General features: G+C 49.9%; 1 protein-coding gene across 5 annotated transcripts in view; it reads left to right on the forward strand.

Moving 5' to 3' along the window:
- MYLK4 (myosin light chain kinase family member 4) overlaps positions 1 to 13,415 on the forward strand; it is an 84,407-nt gene that overhangs the window by 6,666 nt on the left and 64,326 nt on the right. For 3 of the 5 annotated variants that reach the window (XR_011251367.1, XR_011251368.1, XM_069564008.1), the window contains exons 1-2: positions 5,835 to 6,471; positions 7,791 to 8,002. The exons of 1 other annotated variant lie outside the window; for it this stretch is intronic. Coding sequence is in view for 2 of the 4 variants with exons in the window: in XM_069564008.1 (XP_069420109.1) it covers positions 6,156 to 6,471; positions 7,791 to 8,002 (528 nt within the window). In the remaining 2 variants the exon portion in view is untranslated. Of the gene's footprint in view, positions 1 to 5,834; positions 6,472 to 7,790; positions 8,003 to 11,777; positions 12,119 to 13,415 lie in introns of those variants that run through there. One more of the 5 variants, XM_069564009.1, reaches the window with a different exon arrangement.

The following is a 13,415-nucleotide window of genomic DNA, read 5'->3' on the forward strand; positions in this document are numbered from 1 at the left end:
AAATGATGATTCATGCTGTGCAACGGAATCGCTAACATTTGGGCCTGAATACCCTCACTTTTCCCAGTTATTTAGAACAGACTCAACAGAAGCGTAAACGTTACTTCACAGCAAGCGTTTTATCTTGTTCTTTCATTCTTAGGCCTAAAGAATGAACTGGAGGGAGATGCTTTTGTGAAATGGGGGACGAGGCAGAGAGAATCCTGTGGCGTTGGGTTGGGATTAGAGAACTATAAGGATGAACTCACAGCTTAAGAAAGTTATCCTTCCAGCTCGGTCCACTGAAAAGGATCGGACAGTCCAGTCACTAAGAGCGCCCTCTTGTCTTGGTCTTGGCTTCTCAATGCCATTCTTCCCTGAAAGGAACCAGGGCTGCTCTGAGAAATGGCAGTTTCTAGAAGAGCAGGAGAAGTACATGGGGAGCTTCGGCATCTCTTTATGCCAGAAAGTCAGGGAGCGCCCCCCAAAACAGTAGGGACATGTCAGAAGTATTTTGACCAAATCCGGGACAATTTGAGCATCAGAATGAATAGCACAGGGCATGTGTTTTATGTTCAGAAATGAAGCTGAAAGGGAAGGTATCAGGATGGGGGTGGAAAACTTCTCAATAGAAGAATATCAGTTAGCAAGCATAGAAAATGATGGAACTGGGAAATCACTTCACAGTCACTGTGGTGATAGCTGATTCATGCAAGAAAGGATACCTAAGTCATAGAGTGATAGATTGTTGTGGAATGGGATACCCGCAAAATCCCACAAGTTACCTATTAATTGCAAAAGGAAAAGGATAATTGTATTATGAAGAGATCTAGCAGAGGCCTCCTGAATCAGATCACCAAATTATATGATTAATCACGGTGCAAGCTGCATCACATACCTCCTGTCGAGACATTCGGAGAAAGACGTGCCGTCAGTGATGTGGCTTTCCTGCCCCCTGGCTTATCTTGTTCAAACTATGAGGAAAGATCCGGCATTTTAAACTGGGAGACATTTTACGAAGAAACTGGTCTAGAGTCAAAAATATAAAAAATATCAATGTCATGAAAAGTTTAAAAAAAAAAAACTTGGTTTTTGTTCTCTGAGTAGATAAAAAGGAGACTGAACAGACACGTCAATAAAACGTGCTGTGTGGTTTTGGGTTGGATCCTGTCTCTGATCTCAGGAGACATATGATAATGTATTTCGGGATAAAGCTTCATGCGGTCTGTAATTCAGAAAAGAGAGAGACAGCAAACGTTGAAAATATAAACACTGGGCGAATCTCCGTGCAGGGTGTATGGATATTCATCGAACTATTCATGCACATCCTCTGTAGGTTGTAAGTTCTAAGAATGTAAGTCGGAAGGGATGAAACATATCTAACGAAAATTTTGCCAAAGAGCTATGAGCTTCAGAAATGCGTTTCTGAATGTATGAATGGTATTGCGCCGTGTACTTGGCTCCTGTTGAATATCATATATGCCTTCTAAGCAGTAGATTAGCTCCATGGCTTGTGTTTACGTTTTACAAGAAAGTAAAAAAGGTTTAATTATGGGAACGAGCTGTGCAACCTTTGTAGAAGTAATGAAATGAAACATTGTTTGTCACCTCTGAGGAGACTGGTTTTTAAAGGGCCCTGGATGTATTTTTACCTAGTTGTTTTTCAATCCTCCTATTTTCATTTTTTATTACATGAAATTTAGCTACTTACTCACTGTCACCTGGACATTTTAAGGGTCTAATATCAGCAGGGTTGTAAACAAGTCTGAATGTTCCATAACATCACTGTCTTCCTGGCTCAGTGTCCTCTCCCCAAGTAGAAAGTAAGAGATACAAGTTGGCTTTAAATCTCCGTTACTTTTCTACTAATTATGAAACCCTACAGCATGCGGCATTCCCTCCAGGAGAGAAGAGTGAGGTCTTAGCTCTTTGCCATCACCGTTTGCGCTTCCTTTCTCTGGCCCCAGGTGACCTGGCAAGTACAGGGTGTGATTTATGACTCCTCGGGTCCAGCCTAGGTCACCTGGAACAGCCAGCCACCAACTGTTGAGTGGCGCTTTTTTTCTTCTTAACAAGTTTCCCTTTCATTATTTATATCATTGGGTTTTCTACTTTCTAAATTTCTTTTTTGAAGTATAATTTGCGCACCCTAAATTTCACCCATCATCAGTGGACAATTGAACTATGTGTTAGGAAACACGCTGAATTGTTCAAAATGTTTTTTGAACGTTTCCATCACCGGAGCAGATTTTCCTTACAGTTCATCCTTGCTCCTACTCTCAGCCTGAGGCAACTGAAACCTACTTCCTGTGTGTACAGATTTGCCTTTTCTGGACACTTCGTACACACGGAAGTGACGGTGTAAGCTCTTTCTTTCTGCCTCTCCTCACTCAGCACAGTGGTTTGTTTATGCAGGTTGCAGCCAGGATCGGTGCTTCAGTCACTTCTGCTGTTGAGCGGTGCTCCGTTTGAATGGCTATATCGAGCACTTTTCTCCACTCACTGAATCCGCCGCTGGACAGCGGATTGTTTCTAGTTTTTGGCTGCTGTGAATAACACTGCTGACATTTGAGTGCAAGGTTTTGTGTGTTCATGTATTTTCATTTCTGTTGGGTAGATGCCTGGGAGAAGAATTGTTAGGTCAGATGGAGAATGACTTTAACAAACTGCCAACCTATTTCCTAAGACCTGCATCGTCTCACGTTTCCTCCAACATGTGTGCTGAGGGCTCCAGTCATTCCGCATCCTCACCAACATTTTCCCGCATCTGCCTTTGGGTTGTAGCTCCGCTAGTGGGTATGGAATGTTATTTCCTGCGATTTTAATTTGCGTCCCTCTAATGACAGACTTCTGAGCATTTTTGTGTGTGTATTAACTATTATATATTTTCTTTTATAAGATGCCCTTCAAATCACTAGTCCATTTTTAGAACTGGGTTGTCTTCATATTGTTGATTTGTAAGAGTCTGTGTCAGGATATGAGTCTTTTTTCAAAAATATGGTTTCACAGTATTTTCTCGAAGTTTGGAGCTTGTTTTTCCATTTTCCAGTGGTGTCTTTTGAGGAGCAAATTTTGAGTTTTGGTGAGTACAGTGTATCAATTTTTGCTCTCCTGGATCATAGTCGATGATGCTTTTTGAAAGGAAAGTTTAATAGCTGTGTAGATAGCAGGGGGCCTTTCTTTGCATTTTGGTGTTTGTGAAGCTGGCTGCACTCCTGTGTGTAGACATGAAGAGCCTTGCTGTTCTGAGACCCTCAGGATGCCAAGTACACGCAGGAGCTGTCAGCATTGCCCAGGCTGTCTTTGCACCAGCTAGCACACAGAGTCCCTGGCGATGCCTGCCTTGCCCGCTCCTAGGCCGGCACACTCTCTTGCTGGTCAATGTCCATTGAAAGCAATCGCAATTTCTATGGCTCTGTGAAATGATGTTTTCTAAGGTTGAAGAAAGTGAAAGTGTTAGTTGCTCAGCCGTGTCCGACTCTTTTGTGACCCCATGGACTCTAGCCTGCCAGGCTCCTCTGTCCATGGAATTCTCCAGGCAAGAACACTGGAGCGGGTTTCCATTTCCTTCTCCAGGGGATCTTCCTTCTCCAGGAATTGAACCTGGATGTCTTGCGTTGCAGGAGGATTCTTTACCTTAGATTAGTATTTCTATAAAAGATTTGTGGCTCCAAAATAAGAGGCAAATCCAGGGGAAATGTCTGGAGCTGTTTCTACCCCTCCTGTGAGGTTTTCCGCTAGTAACAGCATCTTTAGAGACGCTAGGCTACCTTACAGTGTGGGCTCTGCTGGGGGGAGGTGGGGAGGCCCCATACCTGTACTGCCTGTGTCTCTTGGTGGTCAGGATTGTGCGGGGGAGCCTGGCGGGCTGCTGTCTCTGGGGTCGCACAGAGTCGGACACGACTGAAGCGACTTAGCAGCAGCAGCAGCAGGACTGTGCCAGACTGCTTGTGCTCAGCACCGCCAGAAGCTGGAGGTAGCGGGACAGAGCAGAACTGCGCCGCTATTGTCTAATTTTAGAAGACAAGCAGCAGGATAGCAGTCCTTTCAATTGACTTTTCCTTTAGGACAGTTGCTGCTGCCAAGTCGCTTCCGTCGTGCCCTACTCTGTGCGACCCCATAGACAGCAGCCCACCAGGCTCCCCCGTCCCTGGGATTCTCCAGGCAAGAACACTGGAGCGGGTTGCCATTTCCTTCTCCAATGCATGAAAGTGAAAAGGGAAAGTGAAGTCGCTCAGTCGTGTCCGATTCGTAGCGACCCCATGGATTGCAGCCTACCAGGCTCCTCTGCTCATGGGGTTTTCCAGGCAAGAGTACTGGAGTGGGGTGCCATCGCCTTCTGCAGTTACACACAGTTAAAAACCTCTCTAGTGGACTCTGGTATTTTGGCCACCTGATGCGAAGAGGTGATTCATTTGAAAAGATCCCAGTGCTGGGAAAGATTGAGGGCAGGAGAAGAAGGGGACGACAGAGGATGAGATGGTTGGATGGCATCACTGACTCAATGGACATGAGTTAGAGTAGACTCCAGGAGTTGGTGTTGGACAGGGAGGCCTGGTGTGCTGCGGTTCATGGGTCGCAAAGGGCTGAACACAACTGAGCAACTGAACTGAACTGAACTAGTGATCAATCAGCAGATGTGTATCGAATACATATTGTGCATGAAACTGTCTGCCTGTGATAACTTCATGTCTGCGACCAGGACCTCTCCCCTGAAGCCTGGGTTTCTGTCTCACGACCTATGCAATTTAGATATCTAACAGGCCTGTCAAACATGGAGGGCCTGACTTCCCCCAAAGTCATGTCTCCATCACTGCCAACCCCGGCTCCCTCCTCCACACGCTCAGGAAAAAATGTGGAGAGTCATCCTTGCCTTCCGGCTTCCTTTCATACCTCACATCCAATCCATCATAAATCCCGGTGGATCTAAATGAGTGTAAAGTCCTGGGTGAGATTCCAACGTGGAAAAGGGCATCAGGGAGGAACTCATAAAGCCTGAATACAGCATTTGGGTTTGTTGTTGTTTAGTCACTAAGTCACCTGCAGCCCTTCAGGCTCTGCTGTCCATGGGATTTCCGGGGCGAGAATATTGGAGTGGGTTGCCATGCCCTCCTCCAGGGGATCTTCCTGACCCAGGGATCAAACCGAGGTCTCCTGCACTGCAGACAGACCTTTACCATCTGGCCACCAGCGAGAGAATGCCATCAAATTAGCCGAGGGCCATTCACCTGGCTTTCTCTGGGGGTGGGGACTTGTCACCTTATCCGTACCTCATAGTTTAATTCCTCCGAGGAAACTGATAACCTCAAGTCAGTTCAGTCTTTTCAATTCTGTCATGTAATCTATCTTTCACAAACATAATATTGTGAAGTTACTCTGCCTGAAGAGCAAAGTTCTCTGGTCCTAGAAAAATATCCAAAGTTTGGCTTTTTAAAAGATTTTACATAACTCTTTATATTCTATTCAAAATGAAAATGTATTTTTATTTAATATGGAACACACTGATCTGAATTAAAGATAAGAACTTTAATCTTTGAAAAGCAAGAAGTCACTAGAGACAGGTTGGGGTAGAGAGAGGGAGGTCAGCAAAAGCTCTGAAAGATGAAAATGAAAGAATTGTAGGATCACCTGTATCAGTTCTATTTTGGGGGAATCGAAGTTTTACGCAAGTCTAGGAATCCCCTGCTGCTGGGATCAGGCAGGTGGTTTGCTGGCACTGGATTCTCTTTTCTTGGCTGAAGACGGGGAGAGGCAGAGTGTTGTTTGCAGGGAGAGTTTGTGAAACCTCACTCCTGTTCTTCGCAACTCCCCCGCACGCCTGTGCCTTTGAACTTTCCCTGGAGCTGTAAATAGCTGGAGTTGTTGCAAACAATTGTAAGCACTGAGAACCTTAAAACTGTCCAGTGCTTTTGCTGGCAGAAGCTCTCCCCTATTGTAGTGGGATGTGTTCAAAGTGTAAGGTGGGCAAAAAAGGTGGGCTTCCCACGCTTGAACCCTCCATCTGGGAATGTGCTCGAGATGCCAAGACCGAAAAGGGCGGCAGAGTGGGGCGTGTGATGGCAAAGACAAACGCAGCTTTGTCGTCCCGAGGCTGCTGCCACCATGACGCGACAAGACGGTGAAGGTGACATTCCATCCGCTGTTGTGGTGCGTCCTCTCCTTACCTGACCTCTGAAATGGGGCCATCGGCTTTGAAAAGCCCGGTGTCTGAAATTAATATTCTTCCCCATCTGACTAAGAAGGCAACAGCTGAGCAACATGAGCTCAAGGACCATCTGAGTTTAAACAGGGGCTCAAAGTGGCATTCGAGAGAGAGGCTACTTCCTCCCGGAGTGGACACTTGTCTCTTCAGAAGACTTACTCTGTCCGCAAGGCAAGACCTTTGCCGGGGGCTGAGCAGTCGTTCTGAACTCTGCGAACTCTCCTTTATCTACTGGAACTTGTGCTCGACGCTTGGAGTGGTCTGGACCCCAGCATGTCCTCTTATAAATGGTAATAACTCTATTTTCTTTCTTTCTTTCTATGTTGTCCTACATAGCAAGTTTTATCAAACTCCAGGCAGAGCTTAACGTTTCATAGTTCTCTGCAAAATTTTTATATCTTGGACCCAAGCTTTTGTTTCAGTGTGTTAATGTTTATGTGGCTTCCTGAGCCAACTTGAGCACCTTCTACAATGATGTATTAGATTTTAGTTATAGTTTGTCTTAGATGTAGCTGTGAAATCCTTATTATAATAACAGATTTTTTTCAGGGCAGCTTGTAAGAACACTAATGATGGTCTGTAGTATATCTCGCAGAGCTCTGGTTGATCCTGTTCACATTTTAGTGTGAATAAGTTTATGGTCTTTCTACGGTTCAGTAGAATTATGTAGAGCATTGGCTTTTAAATAGTTTAGAATTTCAAGGTATCATTTTATTATACTAGGGGAGTTGAGAAAATGAAAGATGAAGTTTTGTGGGGATAATTACAGATGATTTCAAATTGAGAAAAAAGCAGGAAGAAGCAGTTTACAGAAAACCTCCAACAGGGGCCTCCGGAGGGAACCAGTCACAAGCTCGCATCAGCCTCTCCGAAATGGTCAGGCGATGCGTGGATACAGACATCCACGCATGCGTGGGGCTTTAGTATCAGAGCAGTAATGAGCCTATTACTTCGTTTGTAGGGAAAGTGTATCTAGGGTGTGAAATCTTCTGTGCTCAGCTGCTAATGACGCAGAGAAAGGTGTCTGGGAATCTCATCTATGTGATAGGACTGTTAGGAAGCCAAATTCTTTTTAAAATAAACATTTTAAGACGTAGGCAGCGAAAGGCTCTGAAAATGGCACGTTTGGTGAGAACAATACCCCGAGGGGGCAGAATTCCCCGGGGGAGCCCGGGGGCCCCTTCCTCACACAGCATGCCCTTCCCATGTCCTTGCCCGGGGCCGGAGGGGCAAGGCCAGCAAGCCAGTTAAACCCGAAGAGTCTGTCTCCTTAAACTGGCCGCTTAGCCTAGGTCTTCTTTGAGGCAATGAGGGGACAATCAGCCCCCCCATGACGCTCAAGGTTGCTTCTCACTATTTGCTTTTGTAGGAAAAAGAAGGGAGAGAAAGCTTTTTCCTTTCAAAGTTCCAACATGTGAGACTCAAGGTTAATATCTGCATTTCTCATCCTCATTTGGGGCCCTTTCTCTAGTTAAAATAGAAGCAACCTCAAACTTCCCACTGTACATTTTCCCAAAGAGTCAAACGTGTGTCTCGGTGATGGGAGCTGTTTCTCCCTCTTGCAGTGGAGAGAAGAGTCACGCTGACTGTGTCCTCATTTACAAATCAGAGACCGAGGGGGACAGAGACCACACTCCAGACACGGACTTCCTCGGATTCCCCACCAAGATGCTAACAGTGAAGAGGCTGGGAGGAAGCAACGCGTGTTACCGCAGTGACCAGCTGGAGAAGATGGCCTCTTTCCAGTGCATGGAGGAGGTGGAGAAGTGCTTTCTGGAAGAAAGTTCCGGTGAACAAGATTCGAGATCTGGAAAGAACCAGGTGAGCAATGCCTGTGCCCATCTGTCAGGCGGTGTTCAGATTCTGTGTTGTCATCGCCGGTGTAGAATTAAGGACGCTCTAGGAGCCGGCAAACCCGCGCTTCGCTCCCCGGAGGTTTCCTCCAGGTGGGCGCGGTCGCCACTGGGCGGCCTTTGAATGAGCAGCTCTCCCAGTGGGCGCCACCACGGTCTGGCGTGTGGCTTAGAGGTCATGGGGGTCGGGTGGAAGCGCGGTTTCTTAGGAGCAATGGTTTGGGCATGCAATCTGGGGAAGTGCGAGGGCCACAGCTGCTCTGCACACGTTTCCCTCAGGACCCCGAGGTCCCCACGGAGTAGGGGTCAGGGCTGTCGACAGTGGCCGCTGGGGTCGGGGACAGGCTCTTGGCGGCGGCAGGCCCCATCCTGGCAGCCGGCTCTTCGGGAGGTCCCTTGCCAAGCGTGGGGGCTGCCGCTCTGAGCAGTGGACGCGCCTGCATGCCAAGCACCCAGCACCGGCTCCGTCATGGTGAGGGGTGTCCACGGGTGTGGACTGGCGGGCTCTGTCCCCTGCTCGGCCCCCTGGGTCCCCTCCCCCTCCCTCCCGCCCAGAGAGGCCTCACCTGTGATTGATGGAACTTGTTTGTCGCCCTGCCCCGGACGCCCTCCTCAAGGTCAGGACCTCGTGCCACCCACCTCGCCTGCTCTCCTGCTCAGGGTACCGAACAGGCACCGAGAATGTTTGCAGAGCAAACAGGTCTGTTTAAGTGCGCCCCACGTTCCCCTGGAGGGCCAGGGATCATTATTTCTAATAACCAGAGTGAGCTTGGGAAACATTCCTCTTTGTCCTTCCCCGGGGGGCTCAGACAGTAAAGCGTCTGCCTGCAATGTGGGAGACCCGGGTTCCATCCCTGGGTCAGGAAGATCCCCTGGGGGAGGGCATGGCGACCCACTCCAGAGTTCTCGCCTGGAGAATCCCATGGACAGAGGAGCCTGGGAGGCTGCAGGCACGGAGCGGCTTTACTTTCACTCTCCTCTTTGTCCAGCTTCTGTTCCGAAAATCCCTGTCCCGGTAGGAAGGGCATTTCTAACGGTGCAACAGACGGTGGAACACAGCTATTAGGTATGAAGCGGGGAGGAGTCTCTTCACTGTGAGTACAGAGAGATAGACCTTGCTGGATAGGGGGAATGAGTCAGGCTGAAGCGTGGTGTTTGGAGACCGACCTCCCCTGTGAGCTAACATCTTGTCCTGCACACACCAAGAAGACACTTCCTCAGCAAAACTGAAGTCAGAGCCGAGGACTTCCTCGTTGGGGCTGCTTGCAGTGCAAACGAATACTCAGAAGAGTTTCCTTTTCTGTTCATTAATTTCTGTGGAACAGGGGAGATGAAGTATTCTTATAGGCTAACTTTGAAATAACCAATGATTTGTAATAGTTTCTATGAGTTTGATTAGGTTTCCAGGACGATTTTTCGCCAAGTTCTGTGATACAAGTTTTGCAAGTAAGCAAGATGGTGCTAGGTGGAAACACGAAGATTTTCAGGAAGAACTGTTTCAGTGATGATCTGCTCCAGAGAAATTAAGTGACTGTGAAGTGAAACACTTTAGGATACCTCCGAGGGAATGCCTGAGGATGCTGGCCCCGTGGTCCTAAGAGAAGGTCCTGTGCGACGGGTCTGATGTCCGGTGGCGCCTGCGCCCGGTGCTCACGGCCGCGGAAGGTGGGGAGGAATGGCCGCGTGTCCCATTCAGTTTCTTGCCGAGTGGCTCAGGGCCCAGAGGTGTCGGCAGTAAATTTCCCCATCTCTCTCTCTCGCCCAGCGGGGGACGGACGGGCTGGGCCGGGAGGCACAGAGCCCTTCTCCTGTCCGTGTCTGCCAAGGCCACAGTCCCCGAGCCCTTGCTGGCCCGGTGAGCGGGTGCCCAGGCGGCCAGCAGGCCTTGGCAGGGGTGGGCGGAGAGGGCCTTCCAGCGGCTCGGATGTCGTCAGGAATGCAGACTCGCTAGGCTGACAGGTCTCCACCTCCTGCTGGGGCCACAGGAAATCTTCACAATCCCGGGCCTTTCTCTCCAGGGACCATGAAAACATGCCTGCCATGACTCTCTCCACCTCTCCTCCGTCTCTTCATCCCTTCTCTCTTTAAGAAGATTAGCACAGCTAAGCATAGAAGGAACCCTCACTGCGCTGCCCTGAGGGGAACTTACTCTGCATTGCAGGCGATCTGGTGGCAGGCAAACTGCGCGGAAGGCCTGAAGCATGCGTTCTTTCTAGAAGACTCTTTTCTCTCCTAACAAGAGCAAATTGTCTGTGCATTCCACAACTTCCATCTATCGAGGCAGTTCAGTGTGGCTCAGATTCTTCCTTTCCTGCTCTTACCCAGGTTTCTCTTCTGCTTCTGACCGTACTTTTTGCCTCTCTTCCTTCGCTTCCTCTGATTTATTTTTTGAATTGACACAACACCACGGGTTCCACTTTCCTACTGTGTCTTGTTCCTTGTGTTTTCCAGCTTCCCTTTTGATTCTGGTTTTGAAAGGCTTTTCTTGTGTTCTCTTATCGTCTACGTACTGTTGGAAACCACCTAAGAAGTGTAGACTTTTAGAAGCTTGTGGCAGATACCCTGGGCTTCCCAGGTGGCACGTGTGGCAAAGAACCTGCCTGCTAATGCAGAAGACGTTAGGAGACGTGGGTTCAGGCTCTGGGGCGGGAAGATTCCCTGCAGGAGGGCGCAGCTCTCCTGCAGGTGGGCACAGCTCTGGACTGGGTCCCTGAACGCACTCCAGTATTCTTGCCTGGAGAATTCCATGGACAGAGGAGCCTGGAGGGCTATGATCCATGGGGTCGCAGGGTTAGACATGACTGAAGCGACTTAGCACAGAGCAGATAGACTACAATAAACCAGATGGAAAGCCACACAACATGGTGTTGAAACAGAGTGGGACTTAAATAATGAACGTGGCGTATGTGAGCGATGGTTTAATAGCTACTGTGTGTGTCATTAACTCAGAGTGATAACGACTCTCATAACTGTAATTAGCGTTCCTTTTACACAATCAAATCCAGGTTTTCCTCTTGTCAGTTCTCTGTGCCCCATATAAATAACCGCCATGCTGTATTCCCCTCAGATCTGACTTGCTGTTTGACGCACGCACGCACGCGTGCACGCGCGCACACACACTGTTGGCCTAATGGGAGACCAAGGAGCTCCTGTTCTCAGCAGCATGAGGCTGCTCTCCCCTGCGGTTTTCTGCCCCCTCTGCGGCCCCACTGGCTCTGCGTGCCCTGCTTTTTCTGCCCAGGCTTGTTTGTGCTCACTTCCTTTCCTCTGGTCCTCAGCCCCTGCCCCCCCAACAGGGAGGGTCCCGGGGGAGGAAGGGACCATGCGGAGGTGGGGGTCACAGCTCCCAGAATGCTGAACCACCGGGCACAAATGTGCAAAGACCAAACAGAACGAACTGTTCGTGATCAGGCTGTGAGCAGGCGAGGCTGGGCCGGGACCAAGCTCGGGTCTCCCTGTCGCGATGGCAGTCAGTGCGTTTACGTGCAGGCCCTTCCTGCCTGGCACGGTGAAACTGTACCATCAGCGGTGGTCACCGTGATTATAACTTAGATCTCAAAATAACGTAGCTGCGGGCGCAGGGTTTGTGATGTTTAAAGCCGTGCGTGCCCCTCCCGCCCACCCCGAGTCCCTTGCCCGCGTGGGCAGGAGAAGGCTCCCTGGCGGCGGCCCCGTTTCCCGGGTGCGAATCGTCCTTGAGCGGGAGACGAGCGCGCTCTCCATAGCGCCACCTGCCGCCAGCCGGCCTCCCTCCCTGCACCTGTTGCCGTCTGCCGCCCGGCCGTCATATTTTCCCTTTTAAAGAGGCAGATTAGCCGTCGATGGTGCAACTGGAACCGTCACCGCGGGGTCCTGCAGACCCCACCACTCAGCACCGCCTCCTGCCTGGAGCAGAGTTCTGCCTGGAAACGTACTCGCGCAGGGTCAGGGCGGGAAGGCCAGGATGGACGTGCCACTCAGAAGAAAAGGCATCTGGATCGCAGGTAGCCTGTGCCTTCTCTCGTCTCCCGTCCTCTGGCGTGTGCTCCGGTCCGTGATGGCCCGCGGAGGTCACCGACAGGCGCCTGCTCTTGAGGACACCCAGGTAGTAATGTGGCTGCTGTCCTAGCTGAGTGTTTCTGGCCGGGGAGCGGGCTCGCCCCAGCAGACGGAATGTGTGTCCTGCCTCGTCCTCCCCTGGGATGGCCACCCTGCGGGGGCTGGGATCAGGAGAGGTAGGCAGCCCTTGTCAACATCTCCAACTCTCCACCAACTTTCGGGGAACCTGGAGGCAGTCATTCCTGACATGTATGAAAGCTGGCGTTCTATTTTTGTCTGTGAGAGCTAAAAATAATGTCAGCATCTCCTCTTCTCCTTCTTATGTAACCGAGGGAGGTAAAATGGCACCAAGGCACAGCGTCCTTTCCCCTCGTTAAGAAGTGTCTGCAGAAGAGTGGCCACCTCTTCTGAGCAAGCTCGCGAGCACAGATGGCCTCCGTGCCTTTCCTTGGAACCTCTGCCCCTCCCTGCCTTTCCTGGGATGCCACAGCTGCTCTCAGAATGGGCTTCAGTCAGGAAAACAGGAGAATTTTGAAGGAAGAGAAAGAATTCAGATTCTAAAGACTTTAGCGCTTCCCGAGAGAGTATTGTATCTGGGAAATCAGTTCTTTCCACTTATTTCTTTCATCAATTAGCATAGAATGAGTTACCTTTAGGCCGATGGAGGCAGTTTAGCAAATACTCCAGGAGGTGTTCTGCGTTGCTTTTCCTACAGGAAGTGGTTGTCAGCAGAGCTGCTTATCACCATGTCCCCCGCTGCAGGGACGTCTGGCTTTTTTCTGCATAGTCAAGCCCCTTCCTTGAATTCGTACTGTCCCAGATGCACTCTGCACCTGTGTGGGCATTGCAGGTGGTTCTGTGCTTTGTGCATGAAAACAGTCAGATTTTCTTCACCTCTCCCAGAGAATTAATTTTTGCCTCTTTGGATTTGGCCCCCATTGAAAATGTATGAATTTGTGGTTAAAAATCTCTCCCGGGCAGTTGGCTGACATATGTCTATGCCTGCATGTAGATTTCTGTCTTTTTCAACAAGAAGCCGCCAGCTCCGCATCCGCGGTGCTCGGAGAACCCAGAACCCGAGGCGCCAGATCCCCACGGTGGCCCGCGCCTCTCCGAGGAGCCGACACGGGGAGCGCCCCTCTCACTGCTGCCCAAGCCCGAATCTTTTTGGCTGTTGCACACACGCCTCCGGGGGAGTTGGCTGATATGCGCCTATGCCTGCAATAGATTTCTGTCTATGGGGGACCCGTGGTAAAGAATAGGCCCCTCCCCTGGCTCTGAGAGGTGGCCCCCAGGTGTGTCCCGAAGGAGGGGCCGGCAGGGAGCTGAGCTCATCAGGAGTG

The sequence above is a fragment of the Ovis canadensis genome, chromosome 20, assembly GCF_042477335.2.
Source record: "Ovis canadensis isolate MfBH-ARS-UI-01 breed Bighorn chromosome 20, ARS-UI_OviCan_v2, whole genome shotgun sequence".
Taxonomy (NCBI): Eukaryota; Metazoa; Chordata; class Mammalia; order Artiodactyla; family Bovidae; genus Ovis; species Ovis canadensis.